Raw genomic sequence first — 25,366 nt, 5'->3', positions numbered from 1 at the left:
TTTAATTACCAACCTTCTTTAAAATATCTTCTTTTGTGTTCAGCAGAAGAGAGAAAGTCATACAGGTTTGGAACAACTTGAGGAAGAGTAAATAATGACAGCATTTTTATTTTTGGGTGAACTATCCCTTTAAACTGCTGTCCGTCAGACTCTTCTGTTTACACATAAATGTCCTGCATGGGAATACCAACTCTAGGTAGAACAAACACTTAACAGTAATAGCTGGGCCTCCATCCAACTTTTTAATGCACATTTTAACCATTTGAAAAAGAAATCCTGACCTGAAACGGATAAAATTCACAATATATTTACAATCGGAGTTATATTAATAAACACTCTGATGCTTTCGAGCTTTATAATGGCAGTGGATTGCAACATCAGTTTGAAGTTCAAAAAAGTCCATCTATCCATCATAAAAGTGCTTCACACAGTTCTGAGGGATTAATAAAGGCCTTCTGAAGCAAAGCAATGAGTTTGTTAAGTTTTAAATATTAATATTTTTCTTACATGAAGTAAAATTACTAGCTTCCGGCCAAAAGAACAATAACATACAGATTTTACTCTAAAGCGCAACTTATGCAACGTACTGCTGATATTTACACTACGCCATGACGCACTACGCTACTTCTGACGTCATAAGTTGTGTAAGTTGCACTTTGAATGCAAGTAGACTGCGTATGGTCGTAAGCTAGAATTTTACTTTGTGACGTGTTAAATATGGATATTTTTCTTACACAAACTCTTCGCTTCAGGAGGCCTATTTTAACCGCTCAGAGCCGCGTGGAGCACTTTTATGATGGATAAATGCACTTGTTTGAGCTTCAAACTGATCCACTGCCATTATAAAGCTGGGAAGTGTCAGTTTTTTTTTTTGTGTGGTTTTTTTTTTTTGTATAACTCAGATTGTATTTGTCTGAAAGAATGGCTTGGAGGTAAGTAAATCATGGGGTAATTTTCATTTAGGGAAGAATATACCTTTTACAATTAAGCAGGGTGTGCTTGGTAGGGTCTCTCTCTAGATATCAGCAGCTGTGGCAGAGGGCTAGGGAATAAAAAATGTAAACATTACCAAATGTATTAGGCTACCAATTACACAACAAATACCAATTACAAATCTATTATTATTTTAATATTCCATACAGTCTGCCAGGCAGCCACATATAATTTGAGACAAACAAAATGTTTAACTTGATTTTAATACTCCTGATAATTTGCTGCCTTCTCTGAAGACAAAGAGAGCAGTGAAAGCCTTTCAACAGAACCCAGGATCCGAAAACATATTTAATGACGATGCTGGTTGGTTTAAGTTGCGCACGCGCAGTTTATTTTAGATAAAGACAGCTTACATGACTGCTTTTTCACCCTGGACTGGTTGGCCAAGCACAAAGTAAAGTTATAACATCTGAACATACCAGATGCTATATTCAGCTTTTATCACAGTTAACGTTATAGCTAACTTACAGAATTAAATGAAGATACCAACATTGTCATTTAATTAAAGCCCATATTTCAATCTCGTTATTTGAAATATTAATTAAATTAAAATCCTGGTATCTTAATTTAATTCTCCAAGTAACGTTATTCAGTGACCGTAAAATCTGCAAGCTACGTTTATGTTAAAGTTAGTGTGCAAACCACCACGACTTCAAGACCCCCGGTTAGACAGCAAAACAGAAGTCCTAATAACGTTACAACAGCCTGTCCGGTAGCAAGTGTAATCAATGCAATGATAACCTGAGCTAAGGAAGCTTACCGGGCAAACGTTAATGCTTATTTTTACAGTCTGGGCTAACGTCATTTGAGCTATCGTCATTGTGGTGGTTTTCCATTAACGTTACATTACAAGCTCAGCTCGACTCGATTCTACTCACCATGTTTGTTTTTCCATCGTGAATATCTAGTGTCTTGTACCTGATGTGGTAACTTACCTTTTTCCTTATGGATTGTGTGTAAGACGCCGCCACTTTACCGTTGTCAGTTCAGGTTGTTTACTATACCGGGAGTGAGCGAGTCGAGTCGGGGCGAGTTGAGCCAACATTCTAGGGATCTAACGTGTCTAGCTAATGTCACTAAAATATACCAAACGAAAAATTGAGAATATCTCGTACCTTTACACCTGCATGTGGTCCTTTTCCGTATGGATTGAGTAAGAAGACGCCACTTCACCGCGGTCAGTTCAGGTTGTTTTTTTAGTCGACTCGGGGCGAACGTCACTGAAGCTAATGTCACTGAAATATACCAAATGAAACAATCAGCAGCACTCACTCATATCAACGGTATTAATATATCCATATACTTATATGATATATTTCATGTTAACGTTTCATACCTGAGATGTGTTCTTCTTCCAAAAATGTTTGATTCTCTGGTACCGTTGGCCGCCATGGCCGCGCAATTTCAAAATTCAAACAGCAGCTATCCCACAATGCTATGCGGTGGCTGTAAAATAATGCTTCTACAGTGTAGTTACAATAAAATTACAGGACTGTCCATAAATTTCCCATCATGCATCTGCATTTACAATAAAAAAATGAATACAATATGTTGTTGTAAAATTTATTGTAAAAATTACATCAATTGCTAACAGTGTATGAGGTAGTTTGAGCTGAGATTTCACAGGCAAAAGTCCCTTTAAGATAGTGTGATGAAACTGTCCAAGGATAATGTCAAATATCATCTAGCTGTCTACTGTATCTGTGTGGTTTTGGACAGTGTTTAAAGACCCTGAGTGGCTCCAACTACTGTATATCCGGCACCAGAATATGATAGAGACAACAGATCACTATACCAACCCTGGCAAACACACACAACACCCTGTTATGTGCAGAAAATGAGTCTTCTATAACATTAAGATCATATGAAGATTGAAGTACCTGAATCCTGGAGAAGAATCTCCATGTCTGAATGTGTGTGTGTCGTCCATGATTCATTCAGTCTTCATGGAGCTGCTCGAGTAAGAGATCAGAAACACTCATTCACACACACTCAAACACAATACATTACATTTGACACTTTCTTCAGTGTGTTTATGGAGACAAAACAAATCAGATTTATGATTTCTAACAATTAATTATTAGACATTATCAACATTTCATTCCTGGTTTAATGTGATTTCCAATCACGTTAATGAATGTTCAGAACTGGTATAATCTGAATCAGCAGATTCTCTTCTTCAGTCAGATATGTAACGTTTGCACCAGTATTTCATCTGTGTGTGTTTAAAACAGAAGTATCTCGGCTGAACAGACTGGGAAGTTTGTAACACTAGAGTTTATTGTTCTTCCACTGAAGCCTCAAATATTGTACAAATGGGACAGTTTACTGTAAACCCACATTTAATACATCTGTGAAACTGACTAACATACACAGATATTTGTTCAAGATTTTTTCCAATTGTTTTAAAATAAAATGTTTCCTTTGTTTAGTAATAAAACTTACATTACCTAAATGCTGTTTAAAAAATAAAAATGTTCAAATCAAAATGCATATAATTAAATGAATAGATAAGAAATCCGGTGAGTTTGTTAAAGTATATATTTCAGTTTTCAGTTAATTTGATTAACAAAATAAAGACATGTCCTGATTTTCAATAACTATTTTTTCGACCCACAGCGTCTGATGTTCCTGTGAGTGAAGGAGGTTTAACAACAGCACTCTTTATACTTCACAATTTCAAGCTCACATTTATTTACTCAGAAATTGTATAACATATAACAAAGTTTGAGACATAAACATTACCAATGGTAAAGTAAAATTTGTTTGCAATTCAAATATGTAAACTACCCATCATTTGTCAGTTACCTTATTTTTTTGTTGTGGCTTGTCGAAAGTTGTGATGATTCACCAATCTGATAATTAATGTAAATTTTTAATTATTGACCTTTATGTCCAACTCCACCCAAAACTTTGATAAGATTAAGAAATGTATGTTTCTTGAAGTTCTTCATGTTTAAGTTAAATACTTAAAGAAAGTATCTCCTGGTTTGTGAAGTGAATGAGGAAGTAAAGCAGCTCACCTGACTAATTTTCACTCACCTGGATTAAACTGTTGGGTTACTGGTTCCCGACATGTTCATGGTTTCTCATCAACTGTTTCCCCACAACGTCAATTCCTGTAGAGGCAACTAGAAATATTACTATTAACACTTTGATGCTTGGCTTTTCTGTGGTAAAGAATTTTATTCCATCCTGTTGTAAAATAGCCACGGTAAAACTCTGAAAATACTTTCAGTTCTGGAGGCAAAAGTTACTAAACCAGTTTGAAGAGGAAAAAAGAGGAGAGAGAGAGAGAGAGAGAGAGAGAGAGAGAGAGAGAGAGACCTCACCTTTAGATCAGTAATAATTTGAGGGCTTGATGAGATTTTTAATCTCATGAATATTAATTTTGCAAAAATAAGACTATTTTGGATCCAGAGATTATAGTATTTACTCATTTCAGCGAATTTGCAAAGCGAAATAAAATGGACCGAAAATTGCCTGTTGAATATTATAGGTTGTATTTTTAAACAGTTTGAATATTTTGGAAGTGAAATATGAAATATGAAAGGTGAATGTGGATTATTAAATTTTTAATAATGAAAATGTGTTTGAAATGTTTTTAATTGAAATATTCGCAGCTTAAATATTCAACCATGTTGAATTTCAGCCCATAAAAATGCAAGCCCTAAAAATACAATGCATTAAAATGCAAGCATGGTTAATGCAACGCCTATTTTTTTTCAAGTAGTGCAATTCAACAGGCTTTTTGTTTCAAAAACATTTGACATTATATTACTTCCATACATTTAGCAATAATTTGAAGAATGTTGTTTTGTTCATTGAGTAATATCTCTGCTAGTGCAGTGACAAGTTTGTTTCTGTGCTGTGCTATAGCAGCATACAGTCTTTTAATAATACAATATCCCTCAAAAGTCAAATATAAACAGGTAATTTCCATTCACTTGAATTAACACAATTTTGAGAGTAAAAAATACTTAAAAATAAAAAAGCATATTTCACTAAAAATATTAAATTCATCATGTCATAGACTAAATAAAATAGGGGATTTTACATGATTTATTCAGGTAGATCCCATGAAAGAAATCAAGCCTTTAATCAAAAACATTATGTGTAATATTGTTACCAGTTAATAGTTAAAAGTAAAAATATATAAAACAGTTAAAAGTAAATAGCAGTAAAAAAAATGTTTTACAGTGTTTGATTCAGGCATTACATGTCAGAGGTCAGATTGGATCTGAACATTCAGAATATGTATCCAGTTCATCTGGTCAAAGATTTCCTGGTTTGACTTTAGATGAAGGATTGGATCATTCAGTAAAGTTACACAAACACATGTGTGTGTGTGATGATCACTGTGGGTTTGTGTCTGTTGATTCTGTTGAATGTGATTGTGTCTGTAGAGGCTCTTTATTCTCCATCAGCTGATCCAGAGAAGGTGACACAAACATCTAGAATCTGCAACTAAAACACAGACAATCAAATGTGTGCGACATTATTGCATTATCCACTTTAGAACAACTAAAAGAAACTACTTAGATGATTAAGTGAGAGATTATAATATAATACTGAGATACACGATTGTTAAAGCTGTTTTTAAACATTCAGATATTGCTTCTAAGTCACCATGAATGATGACCGTTGACCCTTATCTATAATCCTGTATGACTGTCCTCTTTCTGTGTCACTGGGTCAGGTTTATTTATGATAAAGAAACGTCCCGGGTTATGTATGTAACCCTAGTTCCCCGAAGGGACGGACGCTGCGTGTAATCGCAGTGGGAACGCCTCCAGCGGAGTGCGTCTGAAGCATGAATGAAATCAGTCCAATGACGAGACTGAGCGTCACAGCGAGTGACGTCATCGACCAGGAAACTATAAAACACTCCTGAATACACAAGCAAAACAGCTTCTAATGTTACTGAAGCAGGCGATCCAAGGGGATGCCGGGAGCATGGCAGGACACGCAGCGTCCGTCCCTTCAGGGAACTAGGGTTACATACGTAACCCGGGACGTTCCCCTTCAGGGACTACCGCTGCGTGTAATCGCAGTGGGAACGCAATACCCACGTCCCCATGCGAGCAAGTCTCCGTCGTGTGTAATCAAAGCGCACAGGCTGACGAAAGAACTTGCGCCCCAGGAGTGGAGCTAAAATCAAGACTATAAAATCTGACAAATGTGTGCGGTGAGGACCAGCCTGCCGCATCACAAACGTCCTGAAGAGAAGCTCTTGAAAGGAGAGCTTTAGAAGCAGTCATACTCCTAGTGGAGTGAGCCCGTACAGCCAAAGGTGAAGGCTGACCGGCTGACTCATAAGCAAGCGAGATGGCCTCGACCACCCACTTGCTCATCCTTTGCTTAGATGCCGGGCACCCCTTGTTGGGCGGCCCAAAACAAACAAACAGCTGTTCAGATTTCCTCCACAGGGCAGCTCTGTGGACATAAGCATCTAGAGCCCGCACTGGGCAGAGCAAATTAAGTTTCTCCTGGTCCGACGTCAGAAACGGAGGAGGACAAAAAGCCTGCAGTATGACAGGTCTAACTACAGTAGTTGGAACCTTTGGAACATAACCTGGCCTAGGATAGAGGAAAACCTTAGCCATGCCAGGTGAGAATTCCAGGCACGAGGGAGCAACCGAGAGTGCTTGAATGTCTCCAATCCTTTTGAGAGACGAAATAGCAAGCAGAAAGATAGTTTTGAGAGTAAGGAACTTCTCGGAAACCTCTTCAAGGGGCTCGAAAGGAGCAAGGGAGAGACCCTCTAGGACGATGGCCAAGTCCCATGATGGCACCCTCGTGCGTACTGCTGGCTTCAGCCTCAAAGTGCCACGAAGGAAGCGAGATATAAGTGGGTGTCTCCCAAGAGAAACTCCACTCGAAGGAGCGTGGTAAGCAGCCAGGGCCGCCACGTACACCTTCAGTGTGGAGTGGGATAACCCCGTGGAGAGACGGTCCTGCAGGAACTCCAGCACTGTACCAACCGGGCAGTTAACTGGGTCCTGTTGGCGCTCTCCACACCAAGAGGTGAAAAGTTTCCACCTCGCGGCATATAACTTCCTCGTAGCGGGAGCCCTCAGTCGAGAGACCGGATTCTATGAGCTGAGCCCCCTCAGAGGCCAAGCCCACAGTCTCCATAACTCTGGGCGGGGGTGAAGGATCGACACTCGCCTGAGATAATAGGTCCCTCCTGATCGGAATCTCCAGAGGAGAGCTGTCGAGGAGGGACACAAGGTCCGAAAACCATACTCGGGCCGGCCAGAACGGGGCTATCAGGTGTAGGCTGACTCCGTCCTGGCGAACCCTTTCCAGAACTCCTGGGAGCAGAGCGATCGGGGGAAAAGCATACAGGCGTAACCTCGGCCACGCCTGTACCATAGCGTCCAACCCCAGCGGGCTGGACGGCTGAGAGAGAACCACAGAGGACAGTGTGATGTCTCTCAGGAAGCAAATAGGTCTACCTCGGCACGACCGAAATGTTCCCAAAGGAGCTCCACCACATCGGGGTGAAGTCTCCATTCCCCGGGCCTCGGCCCCTGCCTCGACAAGATGTCTGCCCCCCGATTCAGATACCCCGGGAGATAAATCGCTGTCAAAGACAAAAGTTTCCCCTGGGACAATAGAAGGATCTGACAAGCTAGCTTGAATAATGGGCGCGACTGCAGACCCCCCTGATGGTTTATGTAGGAGACCACCAATGTGTTGTCTGAGCGGACAAGCACATGGTGGCCCCTCAGGTCTGGGGGGAAATGTTTCAGAGCCCGAAACACCGCCAACATTTCTAGACAGTTTATGTGCCACGAGAACTGATGGTCCTGCCACAGACCCTGAGCTGGGCGACCACTCATGATCGCCCCCCAGCCTGTGAGGGAGGCATCCGTCGTTAGCGTTACGCGACGACAAGGAGCTCCCAGCACGGGACCTTGGGACAAGAACCGAGGATCTTTCCACATAACCAGGGCGCGAAGACACCTTCGCGAACTCATGATCGTGCGGAGGGGATTTCCCCTCAGGGAGAATCCCTTTGTTCTGAGCCACCACTGAAGCGGTCTCATGTGCAATAGGCCAAAAGGAATAACGTTGGACGCTGCTGCAATGAGACCTAACAGTCTCTGGAACTGTTTCACAGTGAGTAACTGGCCTAGCTTGATCTGACTTACTGCAACGAGAATCGAAGCAATACGAGCAGGGGAAAGTTGTGCCTGCATCGTCTTCGAATCCCACACCACACCGAGAAAAATGGATCTCTGTACTGGAGAAAGCACACTCTTCTTGGCATTGAGCCTAAACCACAATTTCTTGATGTAAGCGAGAACGACATCTCGATGCCGAACCGCCTGAGACTGTGATTGAGCTAAAATCAACCAATCGTCGATGTAATTCAGAATGCGGATGCCTTGTAAACACAGAGGAGCTAGAGCCGGATCCATACATTTCGTGAACGTTCGGGATGACAGTGCTAGGCCGAACGGAAGAACCCGATACTGGTACGCTTCGCCCCCGAAAGCGAACCTCAGGAACTTCCAATGTTGAGGAAGAATAGACACATGGAAGTAGACGTCCTTCAGATCTATCGCGACAAACCAGTCCTTGGACCTGATTTGTGACATGATCTGTTTGAGAGTGAGCATCTTGAACTTGAGCTTTCCTACAGTGCGATTTAAAAGACGCAGATCTAAAATCGGACGCAACCCCCCGTCTTTCTTTGGAACAATGAAGTATCGGCTGTAATAACCTGACCCCCTGCTGGGAGGAGGAACCCGTTCTATAGCTCCTTTTTGAAGAAGAGTCATAACCTCCTGTTCCATTACCAGAGCCTGCTCGGGGCCCACCACAGTGGGAAGAACCCCTCTGAACCGAGGCGGACGAGACCTGAATTGTATAGCGTAACCTCTTTCGATTGTGTGCAGGACCCACTGAGACACATTGGGAAGATTTTTCCACTCCACTAGAAAATCTACTACGGGTACCACGAGACGCGACGCTCTGTTTCTGCTGCGCTCTCTGCTTTGATGAACTACTCGGCGGCTGGGACTGCCCTCGCTCAGCAGTCCCAGAAACTTTTATTTTGAGGGGGATAAATTTATGAAATGCAGCTGCCTGCTTCTTTTCTTCCTGAAACCTCTCAGTGACAGAATGTAGCGCATCACCGAAGAGGCCAGCAGGAGACACAGGGGCATTTAAAAGGAGAGATTTATCTTTCTCTTTCATAGACGTTTGATTAAACCATAAATGCCTCTCCGTGGCCACCAGGTCTGCCATAGGCAAGGCAAGGCAAGGCAAGTTTATTTATATAGCACATTTCATACACAGTGGCAATTCAAAGTGCTTTACATAGAAGAAATTAAAATAATAAAAAGAATAAGAATAATTAAAACAGTTTATACAGATAAAAATAAAATACAGTACAGTACAAACAGTCGGACGAACATTGGCACAGTGCTCATTCATTAAATGCATAGCTAAACAGATGTGTTTTGAGTCTGGATTTGAATGTGATTACTGTAGGAGCACGTCTGATCTCCTCTGGAAGCTGGTTCCAGCTGCGGCTGGCATAATAGCTAAAAGCGGACTCGCCATGCTTAGAGTGAACCCTTGGTATTTCTAGCTGATATGATCCTAATGATCTGAGTGATCTGTTGGGTTTATATTCAGTGAGCATATCTGCAATGTATTGAGGTCCTAGGCCATTGAATGATTTATATACCAGTAATAATACTTTAAAATCAATCCTAAATCTAACTGGGAGCCAGTGTAAAGACCTGAGGAATGGTGTGATGTGTTCATATTTTCTGGTTCTGCTCAGAATCCTAGCGGCAGCGTTCTGTATTAGCTGCAACTGTCTTATGGTCTTTTTGGGAAGGCCAGTGAGGAGTCCATTACAGTAATCCACCCTGCTGGTGATGAAAGCATGAACAAGTTTCTCTAAGTCTTGTCTGGAAACAAAGCATCTAATTCTTGCAATATTTTTTAGATGATAGTATGCTGATTTAGTTATTGCTTTGATATGACTACTGAAACTAAGGTCTGACTCTAGTGTCACACCAAGATTCCTGACTTGATTTTTAGTTGTTTGACCCCTAGAGTGAAGGTATGCATTCACCTTGAGAACTTCATCTTTGTTTCCAAACGCAATGACTTCAGTTTTGTCTTTGTTTAATTGAAGAAAGTTTTGACACATCCAACTGTTGACTTCATCAATGCATTGGCACAGGGAGTCAATGGGGCTGTAATCGTTAGGCGATAGGGCTAAGTAAATCTGTGTGTCGTCTGCATAGCTGTGGTAAGCAATTTGGTTCTTTCTCATTATTTGGCTCATTGGAAGCATGTACAGGTTGAACAGGAGTGGCGCAAGAATTGAGCCTTGAGGGACTCCGCATGTCATGGATGTCCACTCAGACTTATGGTCTCCTATACTCACATAATAACCTCTCCCATCTAAGTATGACCTGAACCATTTTAGGACTATCCCAGAAAGCCCCACCCAGTTTTCCAGCCTGTCAAGAAGTATGTTATGATCGACAGTGTCAAATGCAGCACTGAGGTCGAGTAGTACCAGCACCGATAATTTGCCTGAATCAGTATTTAAGCGAATATCATTTATTATCTTTATGAGCGCTGTCTCTGTGCTGTGGTGCGGTCGGAAACCAGATTGAAAATTGTCAAAGTATCCATTCAAGCTCAAGAATTTGTTCAGCTGATTGAAGACAACTTTTTCAATGATCTTGCCTATGAAAGGAAGATTTGAGATCGGTCTATAGTTGCTTAATATGGTCTTATCCAGATTGCTCTTTTTCAGGAGGGGCTTGACAACTGCAGTTTTCAGGGAGTTTGGAAAACTCACAGAGAGAAGTGAGGCATTTACCACTTCTAGAAGATCTGCTTCTAAACTGTTTAACACACTTTTGAAAAATGATGTGGGAAGTGTGTCAAGAGCACATGTTGATGTTTTAAGGTGCTGTACGGTTTCTTCCAAAATTGTGCCATCGATTTCTTTGAAGTCAGACATAGTAGCTACTTTCTCAGGTGGTCTGATCTGTCTGACCCCAGGGCAACTCAAGGATGTGCTGATCACCTTTCTGATATTGTTGATTTTCTCAGAGAAGAAAGAAGCAAACTCACTGCACTTGCTGTCTGAGAGCATTTCACTGGGAATCTGGTTTGGCGGGTTTGTCAGTCTCTCTACAGTAGCAAAAAGAGTGCGTGTGTTGTTTAAATTGCTGTTTATAATATTTGAGAAGAAAGTCTGTCTAGCTTTGCCTAGTTCCATATTGAAAGCATGAAGGCTGTCTTTGTAGATGTTATAATGGACTACAAGTTTAGTCTTCCGCCACATGCGCTCTGATTTTCTGCATTGTCTTTTCATATGTTGCACTGCTGTTGAGTTTCTCCAAGGTGCTTTTTGTCTGCCACTCTTCTTCCTGACTTTAACAGGAACAATATCATCAATTACACCTTTAACTTTTGAGTTAAAAGAATCAAGGAGAAAATCAACAGAGTCTGCAGATATGCTTGGTGTTAAGGATATAGCCTTCATAAATAGTACACTAGTGTTCTCATTTAAGCATCTCTTCTTGACAGACACAGATCTAGCTTCAGTGGCAGGAGAGATCAATATATCAAAGAAAATACAGAAATGATCAGACAGTGCTACATCCTTAATAACAATCGATGAAATGTTTAGACCCTTACTGATAAGTAAATCTAGAGTGTGTCCACGATTGTGTGTGGGTCCATGAACATGCTGAGTCAGATCAAAAGTTTTTAAAACAGTATTGATTTCTTTTGCCATTTTGGTTTCTGCACTATCTATGTGGATGTTTAAATCTCCAGCAATGGCAAAACAGTCAAACTCTGATGTAATTATCGATACTAGTTCTGTAAAGTCCTCAGCAAAGGTTGGAGAGTATTTTGGTGGCCTGTAAATAATGATAAGTAAAATGCGTGGAGCACCTTTTAACACAATACCCAGATATTCGAAAGACAAGTAATTCCCAAATGATTTTTGCTTACATTGATAGATATCTTTAAAAAGAGCAGCTAGACCCCCACCTCTCTTAACAGCTCTGCAGACACTCATAAAAGTAAAGTTAGGAGGGGCTGTTTCATTGAGGATTGTTGCACTGTAGCTGTCTTCTAGCCAGGTTTCATTTAGAAGAATAAAATCCAGATTGTTTGTGGTTATTAAGTCGTTGACTAGAAGTGATTTATTTTTAAGTGAGCGGATGTTTAAGAGTCCTAACTTCACAGTCTTACTTTTCCCCACAGCAATCTTAGTTTGACGTGTAAGAGGCACCAGATTAGTTAGGTTTGCTGTACGGCTATTGAAGGCCTTAGACTTTCTATCTTGTAATAGAACAGCAATAGAGGAAGATACAGGCACACTGGGTTCCCGCTTGTTCTGTAAACATTTGAGAAAGTTTCTGTTTTCAAAACGGGGACCCGACACATATCACTGAGAGCTGGTATCAGTTGTTTTTGGTTCACCTCGAGCAGAAGGAGGAGGGTGTGGGCCCTGACGTTGTGTTAGAGACCGAAGAGTTCTCACAGGAGGGATAGGGCGAGCTGGGCCTATCCATAGACCGGCCGATGGATTTAGCGGTCTCCTTGGTGGCCCGGAGAGTTAAATCAGCTGTCTGTCTGAGCTCATTTATAGTTTGAGCTGAAATTTCTCCCCCCTCACTCACTTCCTTGAGCAGATCGGCCTGATATGCCTGCATGATAGCCATCGTATGCAAGCACGCAGCCGCCTGACCCGCCGCTGAGTATGCCTTTCCCACCAGCGCGGACGTATTTTTTAATGGTCTGGTGGGAAGGGCCGGTGCTTTAAGCGACGATGCCGATTCGGGAGAGAGATAGCTCGCAAGCGTCTCCTCCGCCCTCGGCATCGTCACATAACCTAATGCTTTAGCTCCCATAATATTACCGTAAACGTTAGATTGGTAGGTATAAATTGTACTAGAAACCGGTCTAGCCCAGGTCTTCGACACCTCAGTGTGAAGATCTGGGAAGAACGGTAAGCACCGGCGAGAAGGCTGAGAATGTGACGGCAGAAATCTCTCATCAAGTTTGCTTTTATGTTTAGACTCCTGCCTATCAACTGGCCAATCAATGCTGAGCTTCTCAACAGCACGAGATAAAACATTCATAAGCTCATCTTCAGCAGGTTGCTGGAATGACGAGTCTCCAGTCTCATCTGTTGCAAGACTTTCAACATCCAGCTCCTCAGAACTGGATAGCTGAAGGACTTGAACATCACGTGCCTCATCCGGGTCGGAAGTAACCGCAGAGCGTGCTTCCAGAGCCTGGATAGAGGCACTGGGTCTCACCGGTGAAGGTTGAGATAGGGCGGGGCCCATCTCAAACCCCGCGGTGAGATCCATTTGCGAACCCCACGACAGACGCCGCCGCTCTGCCTCGACAGAAGCGGGACCCGGGCCGTGGTGAGCGCGCAGCGAACCGCCCTCCTCAAAGAGCGATCGCCACCAGCGCAGCGTTCTTAATGGAAAGTGCTCGCAATGCTCACAATAAACCCCCTCAAGAACTGACTGGGCATGCTGCACTCCTAAACAAGCAACACACAGTTGATGTGAATCCCCACCTGTGATATAACGAGTACAGGGGGGAACACACTGCCTATATTGTTGCTCGCTCGTCATTTTAACTTCACTCATATTGTTTTTTTTTTATATATGAAAAGCCTAGTCACACTAAAAAACAGACAAACACACAATATTTCTTTGCTGATTCAAACACACACAGAGAGCTGCTGAAGTAACAAAAAGCTGTTTTGCTTGTGTATTCAGGGGTGCTTTATAGTTTCCTGGTCAATGACGTCACTCGCTGTGACGCTCAGTCTCGTCATTGGACTGATTTTTCTGGAGGCATTTCCACTGCGATTACACGCAGCGGTAGTCCCTGAAGGGGAACTATAGTGATAAATATTTACCATTATCTTTTATTGCAATTTATAGTCTCTAAAAATACATAATTTAGGGACAAAAAAAAACAATGATAAAAGCAAAGTATTGAATTGTTTGAAATAAAAAGAAACTTAAAGATATTTAATTGTTGCTATAAACTATTATAAGATAAATTAATTAATCAAACTCTTATTAAACATGTTTATAGTGTCTAATTCACCATCACAAGGAAACTAAACAAAATTTCAATTATAAAAACTTTCAATTAAAATATGAACAGTTGTAATAATCACTTCTTACTCAACGTCTCCAGTTTATAATGTGGATCTTTCCTCAGATCAAAGAGCGGGTTCACATCTGAGTTGCTTAGATTATTCCATGACAGATCCAGTATTCTCAGGTGTGAGGGGTTTGATCTCAGAGCTGAAGTCAGAGCAGCACAACCTTCATCTGTAACACCACAATACTCCAACCTGTAGAGAACAATGATACTCTTCAGTCTCTCAGTTCAGGAAACACTGATATAAATGATATGATATATATGAATTTCTCCTCAACAGATTTATATATGAAAGCAGTTGTCACCTCTTCACGGCATCCAATCATGTTTTTGACTTGTAAAACTATCAAAAGTAAAATGACCTCAGAAGCTTTGGAAAGAATCCACTGAAGATTAAACATCATTTTCAGCTAATTGATAGTACACTTTTTTGTATATATTATTTTTGTAAATCATTGATTATTCACCACAGGAGAAAACCAGACGACATTGAGACTTTTATAAAATCTTACTCGAGTATCTCCAGTTTACAGTGAGGATCCTGCAGTAGATCTGAAAGCTGCTTGACTCCAGAATCTCCGACTTTATTATCAGACAGATCCAGTTCTCTCAGGTGTGAGGGGTTTGATCTCAGAGCTGAAGTCAGAGCAGCACAACCTTCATCTGTAACACCACAATTCCTCAACCTGTAGAGAACAATGACACTCTTCAGTCTCTCAGTTCAGGATCTACAGCTCAGATAAGCAGGAACTTCACAATCAGAGACTTAATCCACGGCACCATTAACAGGTCCAGTCTAATGGTGCGTTCACACCGGATGCGAATAGCGCGTCAGGCGCGAGTAATTTCAATGTTAAGTCAATGCAAAGACGCGTTACGCGCGTAAAAAATCCCTGCGGGGTGAATGAGGTGTAGAGCGCGGCGGGTAGACGCGAATACGCCTCATTCGCATGTCAAGTTTGCGCGAATTGAGCGTCTGGCGTGTTAAAGTAACACTAAGTAACTTTTCAACCTTCATAATATATTTCCAAAATCCTTGTGATGGTACATCGTGATGGTACATCGGGGCAGGCAGCAAACGTTCATACAAGTGTCCTTGGAAACGGGCTAGGATCGAGAAACCAGGAATTCTAGGAAATAACCAGGAGATTGCTCAGAGTTGTATTCCGTGGCAGAAACAAGACTTCGCAGGGAACAAAGAGAAGCAAGGTCTAGATAAAGGAAGCTGAGTGAGAACAGGTGGCAGTGATAATGAGGATCAAACAGGGATGGTAGGTGATGAGTGTGATGGGACCTAGAACTCAGGGGAGAGTGATCTAGAGGGACCAGGAGGAGGCGTTGTGGAGCGCACCGTGACAATATGTTACATGAACTTACCATAGTAATAACAGGTAAATTATGCATAATTGCACGTAATTATCCCTCAACCAAATCCTAATCCTACCCTTATCCTATACTAAGTACATGTGGTTGCTTAATATTACTCAGTACTTAAAATATATAATTACACTGTAACAATGACACCTTAAAATAAAGTGTAACCAAATATATATTTTTTTATGCAAGTACCCAAAATCATCAACATATCTGTAAATGAACAAGGTTGTCACATCTTTACATCATCCAGTCATGTTTAATCATTAATATTGTAAAATGATGTCAGACACATTGGAAAGAATCTAATGAAAATAAAAGCAACATTCCCATTAGTAATTTCACAGTAGATTTTTTGTATGGCAATCTGTTACGGAAGCAGACTCAAGAGAAGGAGATTGAAGTTAATAGGGAGTGGATGAACTGAAAGCAGAAAAGTGGAAAGTGCAATGATACTTTGGAGAGCGGGATGCTTGCAGTGAATAGTGTGTTTCTTCTGACGGGTGTGATGACTGGGAGATGATGCAGTCAATGCTGGAACTCTGAACAACACTAGACTTGGAGACACAGAGGAGAATGGAGACTGGAGAAGGGTCGCTGGAGATATCAGGTAGTAGTCACTAGGGATGGCTGACACGAAACAGTTGTTCCGAAGCTTTGCGAGATCCCGAAGCGCAGATGTTTCAAAACACTGATCCGAAGCGGGATTCAAAACACCCATGTCACGTGACTATGGCCAAACGAAGCCTCGAAGTGTTTCACTAAGTGTTTCATCAGGTGTGGCCCACCGAATCAGCGTTTGATTGACACGGTCTGGAACAGACCACACAATCGCACATCTGTATAAAAGTGAAATCAACGCATATTGACCTCGTGGGTTTTTGTGAGATGAGTTTGATTTTGAGATAGCGGATTTTTCATGATATAGTGACATTTATAGTGCGATTTGTTTAGTTATATTTAGGCTTACATTTAAATTTAAACATTGACTGATAGGCTAGAGACAGACAGAGTATACATATATACATATATATATATATATATATATATATATATATATATATATATATATATATATATATATATATATATATATATACACACACACACAGATAGATTAATAGATACAGTATATACGTAGCCTAGATAGATAGATAAGATAGATCAATGGGATTTTTATGATGTTTAATATAAATTTTTAGGAAAACTGTAAGTCAAATCAGTTAGAAAAGATATAGCACACTAAGTCAGAACATTCTGAAGGTCTGAACATCAGGCCCACCATCATCAACATCAACACAGGACAGTTTATGGGAACATTTTTTGATAATCGTATCCGTGAAACCCAGATGATACACAATGCTACAGCTGATACCACAGTGGAAGTGAAAAAATACCTCAACGATGCATTTTTGCCCAGAACTCATGATCCCCTAACTTACTGGAAAGAGAGCGCAGTAATCTTTCCTCATTTGTATGTCCTTGCTAAAAAAATATATTTGCATGCCAGCAACAAGTGTCCCTTGTGAGAGGATCTTTTCAAAGGCTGGAGAAATTATCTGTAAAAAAAAGTAGGCTAAGTCCTTCTACAGCAGAGAAATTTATATTTTTCAATAAAAATCTATAAAAAAGTAAGACATTGTGGCTTGATTTCTTTTATTAATATTAATTTTTCATGACCAAAATAACATTATGCACAGTGAGAAGCCACAGGTTACAAGCTTCACATAATAAAAAATACAATAATAAAAAAAACACCACATTTTTGAATGGCTTGTTGTCAAGGTTGTTTCAGATCAACACCTGCAAGTGACCACTAGGTGTCACCGTTGAGATGGGTGTCGGATTGTTTCAAAGCCTCGACACAATATGGCACATTTGCTTCAACTGTTTCAGTGTTTCAGGATGCCTCGATCTGCCCATCACTAGTAGTCGCTAAGGCAGGGTAAGTAGTCCTCTTCATACAAACGAGACCGGACAATGAACTGTGAAGTGTGTGTCTAAATAGTGGCAGTGATGAGGGTGATGATGAGGTGCAGGTGTGTGTGATTAGAACTCAGGTGAGGGAGTGCACTGTGATTGGCTGGAGTGAGAGCCTGGCAGATCTGTAACACAATCATTATTTACCATATGAGACATTTTATAAAATCTTACCAGAGTTTCTCCAGTTTACAGCGAGGATCCTGCAGTAGATCAGAAAGCTGCTTGACTCCAGAATCTCCTACTTTATTCAATGTCAGATCCAGTCCTCTCAGGTGTGAGGGGTTTGATCTCAGAGCTGAAGTCAGAGCAGCACGACCTTCATCTGTAACACCACAATCCCATAACCTGTAGAGAACAATGACACTCTTCAGTCTCTCAGTTCAGGATCTACAGCTCAGATAAGCAGGAACTTCACAATCAGAGACTTAATCCACGGCACCATTTGATAAAAAAAATTGCAAGAATATTCGGTAATACTTTATTTAACAGTGTCCTTGTTACATATTGTCACCTTCCTAAAATAATTGCCTAAGTCATTTTTCAGGTTTCTCAGAAAACACAAAAAAGAGGAGATCCCATCTTGAAAAGCTTGTAAAATTGCCTTTTAAAATTTTTAAATTGCTTGTAAAATCTTTTGACTTAGGCCAAATAAAACGGCCTAAGTCACACTCTTGACATAGGCCATTACACTGCAGGGGTAGAACTGCATGATCTGTTCAACTGAGGATGTGGGGATTTTACCAGAGGTGGCCAGCATCATGAGGAGATGACTAATATGCAAAAAAATCATTTTTGTCAAAAAATGACTTAGGCAATTATTTTAGGAAGGTGACGATATGTTACATGAACTTACCATAGTAATAACAGGTAAATTATGCATAATTACACATAACTATCCCTCAACCAAATCCTAATCCTACCCTTATCCTATACTAAGTACATGTAGTTGCTTAATATTACTCAGTACTTAAATATATAATTACACTGTAACAATGACACCTTAAAATAAAGTGTAACCGAATATTATTTTTTATGCAATACCCAAAATCATCAACATATCTGTATATGAACACGGTTGTCACATCTTTACATCATCCAGTCATGTTTAATCATTAATATTGTAAAATGATGTCAGACACATTGGAAAGAATCTAATGAAAATAAAAGCAACATTCCCATTAGTAATTTCACAGTAGATTTTTTTGTATGGCAATCTGTTACGGAAGCAGACTCAAGAGAAGGAGACTGAAGTTAATAGGGAGTTTATTGAGACAACAACTGAGCAGATGAACTGAAAGCAGGAAAGTGGAAAGTGCAATGATACTTTGGAGAGCGGGATGCTGGCAGTGAATAGCATGTTTCTTCTGACGGGTGTGATGACTGGTAGATGATGCAGTGAAGGCTGGAACTCTGAACAACACTAGACTTGGAGACACGGAGGAGAATGGAGACGAGACTGGAGAAGGATCGCTGGAGATATCAGGTAGTAGTCACTGAGGCAGGGTAAGTAGTCCTCTTCATACAAACCAGACTGGACAATGAACTGTGGTGAAGTGTGTGTCTAAATAGTGGAAGTGATGAGGGTGATGATGAGGTGCAGGTGTGTGTGATTAGAACTCAGGTGAGGGAGTGCGCTGTGATTGGCTGGAGTGAGAGCCAGGCAGATCTGTAACACAATCATTATTTACCATATGAGACATTTATACAATCTTACCTCAGCATCTCCAGTTTACAGCGAGGATCCTTCAGTAGATCAGAAAGCTGCTCGACTCCAGAATCTCCTACTTTATTCCATGACAGATTCAGTTCTCTCAGGTGTGAGGGGTTTGATCTCAGAGCTGAAGTCAGAGCAGCACAACCTTTATATCTAACACCACAACCACTCAACCTGTAGAGAACAATGACACTCTTCAGTCTCTCAGTTCAGGAAACACTGATATAAATGATATGATATATATATGAATTTCTCCTTTTACAGTATTCCTTAGGTACTAAAACACGTGCTAAACTCATAAATATGATCATGTTTTATCAGTGTAATGATTGTTGTCAGAGTGACTTACTGAACTGATCTGGATACTTTAACCACAGGAATCAGCTTCTGAAGAACTTTATCTGTAGTATTTCGTGCTCCAATAAACTGATTTAGATAAAAAACATCCATCTTCTGCTCTGATGTCAGCAACACATAAACCAGAGCTGACCACTGTGAAGAGGAGAGTTTGGTTCTTCCTATTTCTCCAGATGTCAGATAACGTTGAATCTCCTGCATCAGAGAATCATCACCCAGTTCATTCAGACAGTGGAACAGATTGATGGATCTCTCTGGAGAGCGATTCTTCCTGATCTTCTGTTTGATCTTCTGAACTGTTTCCTCTTTGTTGTAGGAGCAGCTTCCAGTCTGTGTCAGTAGTTCTCGTAAGAGAGTCTGATTGGACTCCAATGAGAGACCCAGAAGGAAACGCAGGAAAAGGTCCAGATGTCCATTCTTACTCTGTAAAGCCTCATCCACAGCTCTCTGATGCAGCTTAGATAATGAGTGATATTTCTTCTGGTTTAAGATTTTAGAAAATAAACGTTGTCTGGTTTTGTCAAACACATTTCTGTTCTCATTTGTAAAGTAAATGTGTGCATATAGAGCTGCTAGATGTTCCTGGATGCTCAGATGAACAAAGCAGAAGACTTTCCCCTGATACAAGCCCAACTCCTCTCTGAAGATCTGAGTGCACAATCCTGAGTACACTGATGCTTCTGTCACATCAATGCCACACTCTCTCAGGTCTTCCTCATAGAAGATCAGGTTGCCTTTCACAAGCTGCTGGAAAGCCAGTTTCCCCAGTTTGAGAATCATGTCTTCAGCTTTCACTCTCTTCTTATAGTCCTTCTCATGTTTGATGTTGGTCTGAATGATCAGGAATTGTGTGTACATCTGAGTGAGAGTCTTGGGAATCTCTCCTCTCTCTGCTTCACTCAACATCTCCTCTAGAACAGTGGCTGAGATCCAGCAGAACACTGGGATGTGGCACATGATGTGGAGGCTCCTCGAGGACTTCAGGTGTGTGATGATTGTATTGGCCAGACTCTGATCACTGATTCTCTTCCTGAAGTATTCCTCCTTCTGTGGCTCACTGAAGCCTCGTACCTCTGTCACTCGATGGACACACTCAGAGGGGACGAGATCCGCTGCTGCTGGTCTGGAGGTGATCCAGATGAGAGCACAGGGAAGCAGATTCCCCTCAATGAGGTTCATCAGCAGCTTGTCCACTGAGGCTGGTTCAGATATATCACACAGTTTCACTTCACTCTTAAAGTTCAGAGACAGACGACACTCATCCAGACCATCAAAGATGAACAACACTTTATATTTATCACTGGATATTTCTCTTTCTTTTGTTTCAGGGAAAAAGACATGAAGAAGATCTGAAAGACTGAGTGTTTTGTCCTTCATCAAGTTGATCTTTCTGAAAGGAAGTGGAAATATGAGCTGGACGTCCTGATTCTCTTTCCCTTCAGCCCAGTCCACAATGAACTTCTGCACAGAGACTGTTTTTCCAATGCCAGCGACTCCCTTTGTCAGCACAGTTCTGATGGGTTTGTCTTGTCCAGGTAAAGGTCTAAAGATGTCATTGCATTTGATTGGTGTGTCCTCTGTTTCTGCTCTCCTGGATTGTGTCTCAATCTGTCTCACCTCATGCTCATTATTGATCTCTCCACTTTCACTCTCTGTGATGTAGAGCTCTGTGAAGATCTCATTCAGGAGTGTTTGGTTTCCCTGCTTTGCTGTTCCTTCACACAGACACTGAAACTTCTTCAGCAGGTTTGATTTGAATGTGCTTTGGACCAGTTGAGAATCATGAATGAAAGAATAATTAGAAGAAATGAAAGAAAGAAAAGAAGAAATTAGTAAAAGTGATAGTAAAATATCTTTATGTCTAGACAGAAATGTTGTACCTCAGATTAGATGATATATGTCTTCCCCTAAATGTTCCTTGAGTGTCCGTAGACTGTTCACTAATTATAGACAAACACGGAGAGAACAGAGACAATACAACAGAGTCGAGAAAACAGAGACAAGAATTTATATAGTGTTCATATAGAGCCAGATAGAGCGGTGCCAATGAACTCCTCAACGCTCCTGTTAACACTTTAACCCCCTGGGGTCGACAATCGAGTCGGCGCGATAGGCTCGCTTTTTTTTTTATCAGTTCAAACAAGATTAATTTTGCTCTGTTGACTTTGATATTACAAACAAGTTTCATACATCAATCGATTCTGTTAAATGTGTATTATTTTTGTGTATACTCACAATAAAAACAAAGTGTTGTGCTTTTTGCCAAATAAAGAAAAATAAACATGATGTGAGTTCTGCTTTTTCTCTGTCAGTGTAGTCCATTCTGAAACGCATCCGAAAATGAACTGTAACTCAGCGAATACTCAGTCAAACAGGCATACAGACGCACAGGCATGAAGCTTGAATTCTCTTCTTTTAAATGAAGTAATTTATATAAAAAACAAATATTCTCATCTTGTGAAATCTGTATTAAAAGAGAGCGATTCCAGTTGAGCTAATTAGAGCTCATTCAAATGTAATGTGACCCCGCCCACGGAGAGCACGTGCTATTCAAACGCAAATGTCTGAGGCAAACCTGTGAACGCCCCCCATATCAGCTCGAGAAAACACAAGTTTAATCAGATCATTGTAGCCTACTTATTCACTGTATATACAGTGCTATGCATAAGTTTAGACACCCATACTAAAGTTGACTAAAAAGAGGAATAAAAAGTCATCTTTTGGAAACTGAACTTAATGCCTTAATTTAAAAAAATTAGGAAAAATCCAACCTTTAAGGACACCAATTTTCTTTGTGAATGAATAATGCATCGTAAATAAATAAATGTTCTTCCTTAAAATACAGGGTGCATAAGTTTGGACACCCCTATGTAAAATTCCCATAGAGGCAGGCAGATTTTTATTTTTAAGTATTAAAAAAAAAAAAATTAGGATACTATGCATCCTGATAAAGTTCCCTTGGCCTTTGGAATTAAAATGGGGTACTTTCCATAAAATCATCTCTCAATGCAAATCAAACTAGCTATTAGGCTAACTGAAATAAAACCATGCCAATCTCTAGGTATGGTGAAGGCTATGTGATGATGTGGGGCTATTTTAATTTGCCTTATTAGGCTATAAACAGAATTTCACATTAGTTTATTCACATTTATTGTTAATGTAAACCAGGGGCGTCGCTAGACACCTTTTACTGGGGCACGTGCCCCAGTATAAATCTGCTGTGCCCCAGTAAATCTGAAGTTTGAGTTTAACAAATTATTTTATTTGTCAGAGTATTTAATAGAAATTATATTATAGGGTAATAGAAATTCTCTATTTGCAACGCAGTAATAAACAATCAACGCTTGTAAAAGCAACGCAGTTTACATTGTAAACGTGTTGCTCGTTGGCATATTTTAACTCGACAATTCAATAATCTAACAAAGTGTGTAAAATGAAACGTTAGCTTAGTTTACCATGGTAAAGTTCGTTACCGCCATGTTGACGACGAGTAACGTTAGGCTAACGTTAACGTTATGCTAACGTTAACGTTATAACATAGGTTAAACTGGGCACAATCCTGTCAACACACACAGAATGTTTTTTTGTTTTTTTTACCTTGCTTGCTGATCTCTCTCTCTCGGTGAAGTGAATTCCGTCTCTTCCCCGGGCCAGACACGAACGTCGCGAACCAACAAAAGACAGACCCCATTACCTACACTGGATGCTCTGACGCGACACGACAAATCCCAGACAGTGTAAAGCCTGTTTTATGCTTCTGCGTTGAATCGACGGCGTACCCCCACAGACCCTTCTGCGTCGACGCGAACACCTCTCCGCCCCCTCCGCCGTAGCTCGACGTGCACCTCCAAAAAATTGTAACTACGCGTCGAGGCGACGCAGACCACAAGGGCTGTGATTGGTCAGATAATACATCATTTGCGGAGTATAATGCTTTAACATGCTATATAAAAATCTCTGTGTGGTATTTTGAGCTAAAACTCCACAAACACACTCTGGGGACATCAGACTTATTTTACATCTTGTGAAAAGGGCATTATACCACCCCTTTAAAGGTGCACTAAGTAACTTTTTTACCTTAACCGAACAGCTTCGGAGTCATTGGAATAGTTATATGACTTGTTTCGGGTTGAATGGTGGTCGTCGCGCATCCCCCGAGCGCCTGTGAGCGGAAAAACCACCCTCGCAACTTTGGGCCAGCGGGTCGCGTCAGGAAGTATCGCGATGTAACAAATTGCTTTACGGCACTGCACACAAAGCTAGGAAAGCTTTGTCTGAGGACGAAAGAAAGGAAACGGCAGACTGACCGAGCAAGGAGTCAGACTCGAGTAAATATCGTTCATGTTGATGGACTAGTAGACATCTTCAGATGTTATCTGTGCCTGTTCGATGTCCGACGCTTTGTAACGCGTTCTGTCAGGAGGAGAAATAGGGATAGCTCACAGATGAAGTTATTACCGAGAGCCAGACAGACTCACGGAGGCGATTGGCATCTCACAACTTGCACTTTATTCCCCAGTCGAACTCGTGTAACTGTCTGTCACCCGTTCTACCATCCACATCTTTACTTGATAAACAAAAGTAGGATAAGAATGAGCATCAAACTGAAATAACCCGCATACGGGTGTTCGAGGTGCACATGATACAACACAGACTGCCGACGACAGTTCAACAGGGCGCGCGCAGCTCTTATGGTGCGTTCACACCGAACGCGAATAGCGCGTCAGGCGCGAGTGATTTCAATGTTAAGTCAATGCAAAGACGCGTTACGCGCGTAAAAAATTCCTGCGGCACGAATGAGGCGTTTAGCGCGGCGCGGTAGACGCGAATTCGCCTCGTTCGCGCGAATGACGCGAATTGAGCGTCTGGCGCGTTAAGCGCGTTACGCGCGAATGATTTTATTAGTGCTATTTGTGCATTCACGCGTTTGACGCGAATTCGCGTCTGCCGCCCGAGTTGAAAAATCTGAACTTCTGCGTCAATTCGCGCCGCGTTAACCAATCAGGAGCCTGCTTGCATGCTGCTGTCACGTGGTGAAGTGACAGTTTATAATGTTATTTTATGTTTGGCCTCAATAAATTATTTTGTAATATGACTAAAAATGCACAATAAAGCAAATAAAAACATAAAACTCGATTTCAATATATGAGAGATACTCATTTTGTATTGAATGCTATTTATTCCATATCTATTCTAGATTATATGAAACATTATTAATCTAATGTAAAGACAACAAACACAATTTAGTGTATAAAAAAAAATCACAGGACAGGTTTCATTTTTGAAGGCTGCAGCTCCATTTATTATCAAAACAAAAATAAATCACAGATTAGGTGCGGGCGAGGGTGAACCTCGCGCCGGGCTGTACAGCGCGGGCTCGTCAGACAGCGACCACCACTCGAGGCCGAGGCTTATACGGCCTACGCTTTCCTCGTCAGCGTCCTCACCGTTAGGTCCACCAAACCTACCTCCTGGAGCAAATTGTGAAACCCCTGAAACCCTCCGGAGGGTTTGGTGGACCCGAGAACAGCGACGATGTCCACTACGCTGCTGTTTCTGCTCTCCAGAGCATATACGAGCGGTGACTCTCTCGATTAATGCTAATGCTCGATAAACATCTAAAAAAAGATGGCCGCCAACAGGTTTCGAAACTTTCGCCTCTGACGCGCGTAAATTTCGATTCAAACTTTTGATTTTACGCGCGTCAATTTCGCTCGACACGCGAATGCACACAACGTGGTC

At 41.1% G+C, this 25,366-nt stretch overlaps 1 protein-coding gene across 8 annotated transcripts in view; it reads right to left on the bottom strand.

Annotated features, from left to right (window-relative positions):
* LOC311300254 (NLR family CARD domain-containing protein 3-like) overlaps nucleotides 1-25,366 on the bottom strand; it is a 45,119-nt gene that overhangs the window by 4,767 nt on the left and 14,986 nt on the right. For 3 of the 8 annotated variants that reach the window (XR_014629250.1, XR_014629254.1, XR_014629255.1), the window contains 9 exons: nucleotides 21,505-21,564; nucleotides 19,617-21,386; nucleotides 19,268-19,441; nucleotides 17,725-17,898; nucleotides 14,709-14,882; nucleotides 14,217-14,389; nucleotides 4,036-5,460; nucleotides 2,109-2,945; nucleotides 976-1,042 (listed from right to left, as the gene is read on the bottom strand). Coding sequence is in view for 1 of the 8 variants with exons in the window: in XM_084424420.1 (XP_084280546.1) it covers nucleotides 5,417-5,460; nucleotides 14,217-14,389; nucleotides 14,709-14,882; nucleotides 17,725-17,898; nucleotides 19,268-19,441; nucleotides 19,617-21,386; nucleotides 21,505-21,564 (2,569 nt within the window). In the remaining 7 variants the exon portion in view is untranslated. Of the gene's footprint in view, nucleotides 1-975; nucleotides 1,043-1,714; nucleotides 5,461-14,216; nucleotides 14,390-14,708; nucleotides 14,883-17,724; nucleotides 17,899-19,267; nucleotides 19,442-19,616; nucleotides 21,387-21,504; nucleotides 21,565-25,366 lie in introns of those variants that run through there. The other 5 variants (XR_014629251.1, XR_014629253.1, XR_014629249.1 and 2 more) reach the window with 5 other exon arrangements.

Source organism: Rutilus rutilus, assembly GCF_951802725.1.
Source record: "Rutilus rutilus genome assembly, chromosome: 11".
NCBI lineage: Eukaryota > Metazoa > Chordata > Actinopteri > Cypriniformes > Leuciscidae > Rutilus > Rutilus rutilus.
Note: the sequence above shows the minus strand (reverse complement) of the source record. Positions and strands in the feature narration are given on the sequence as shown.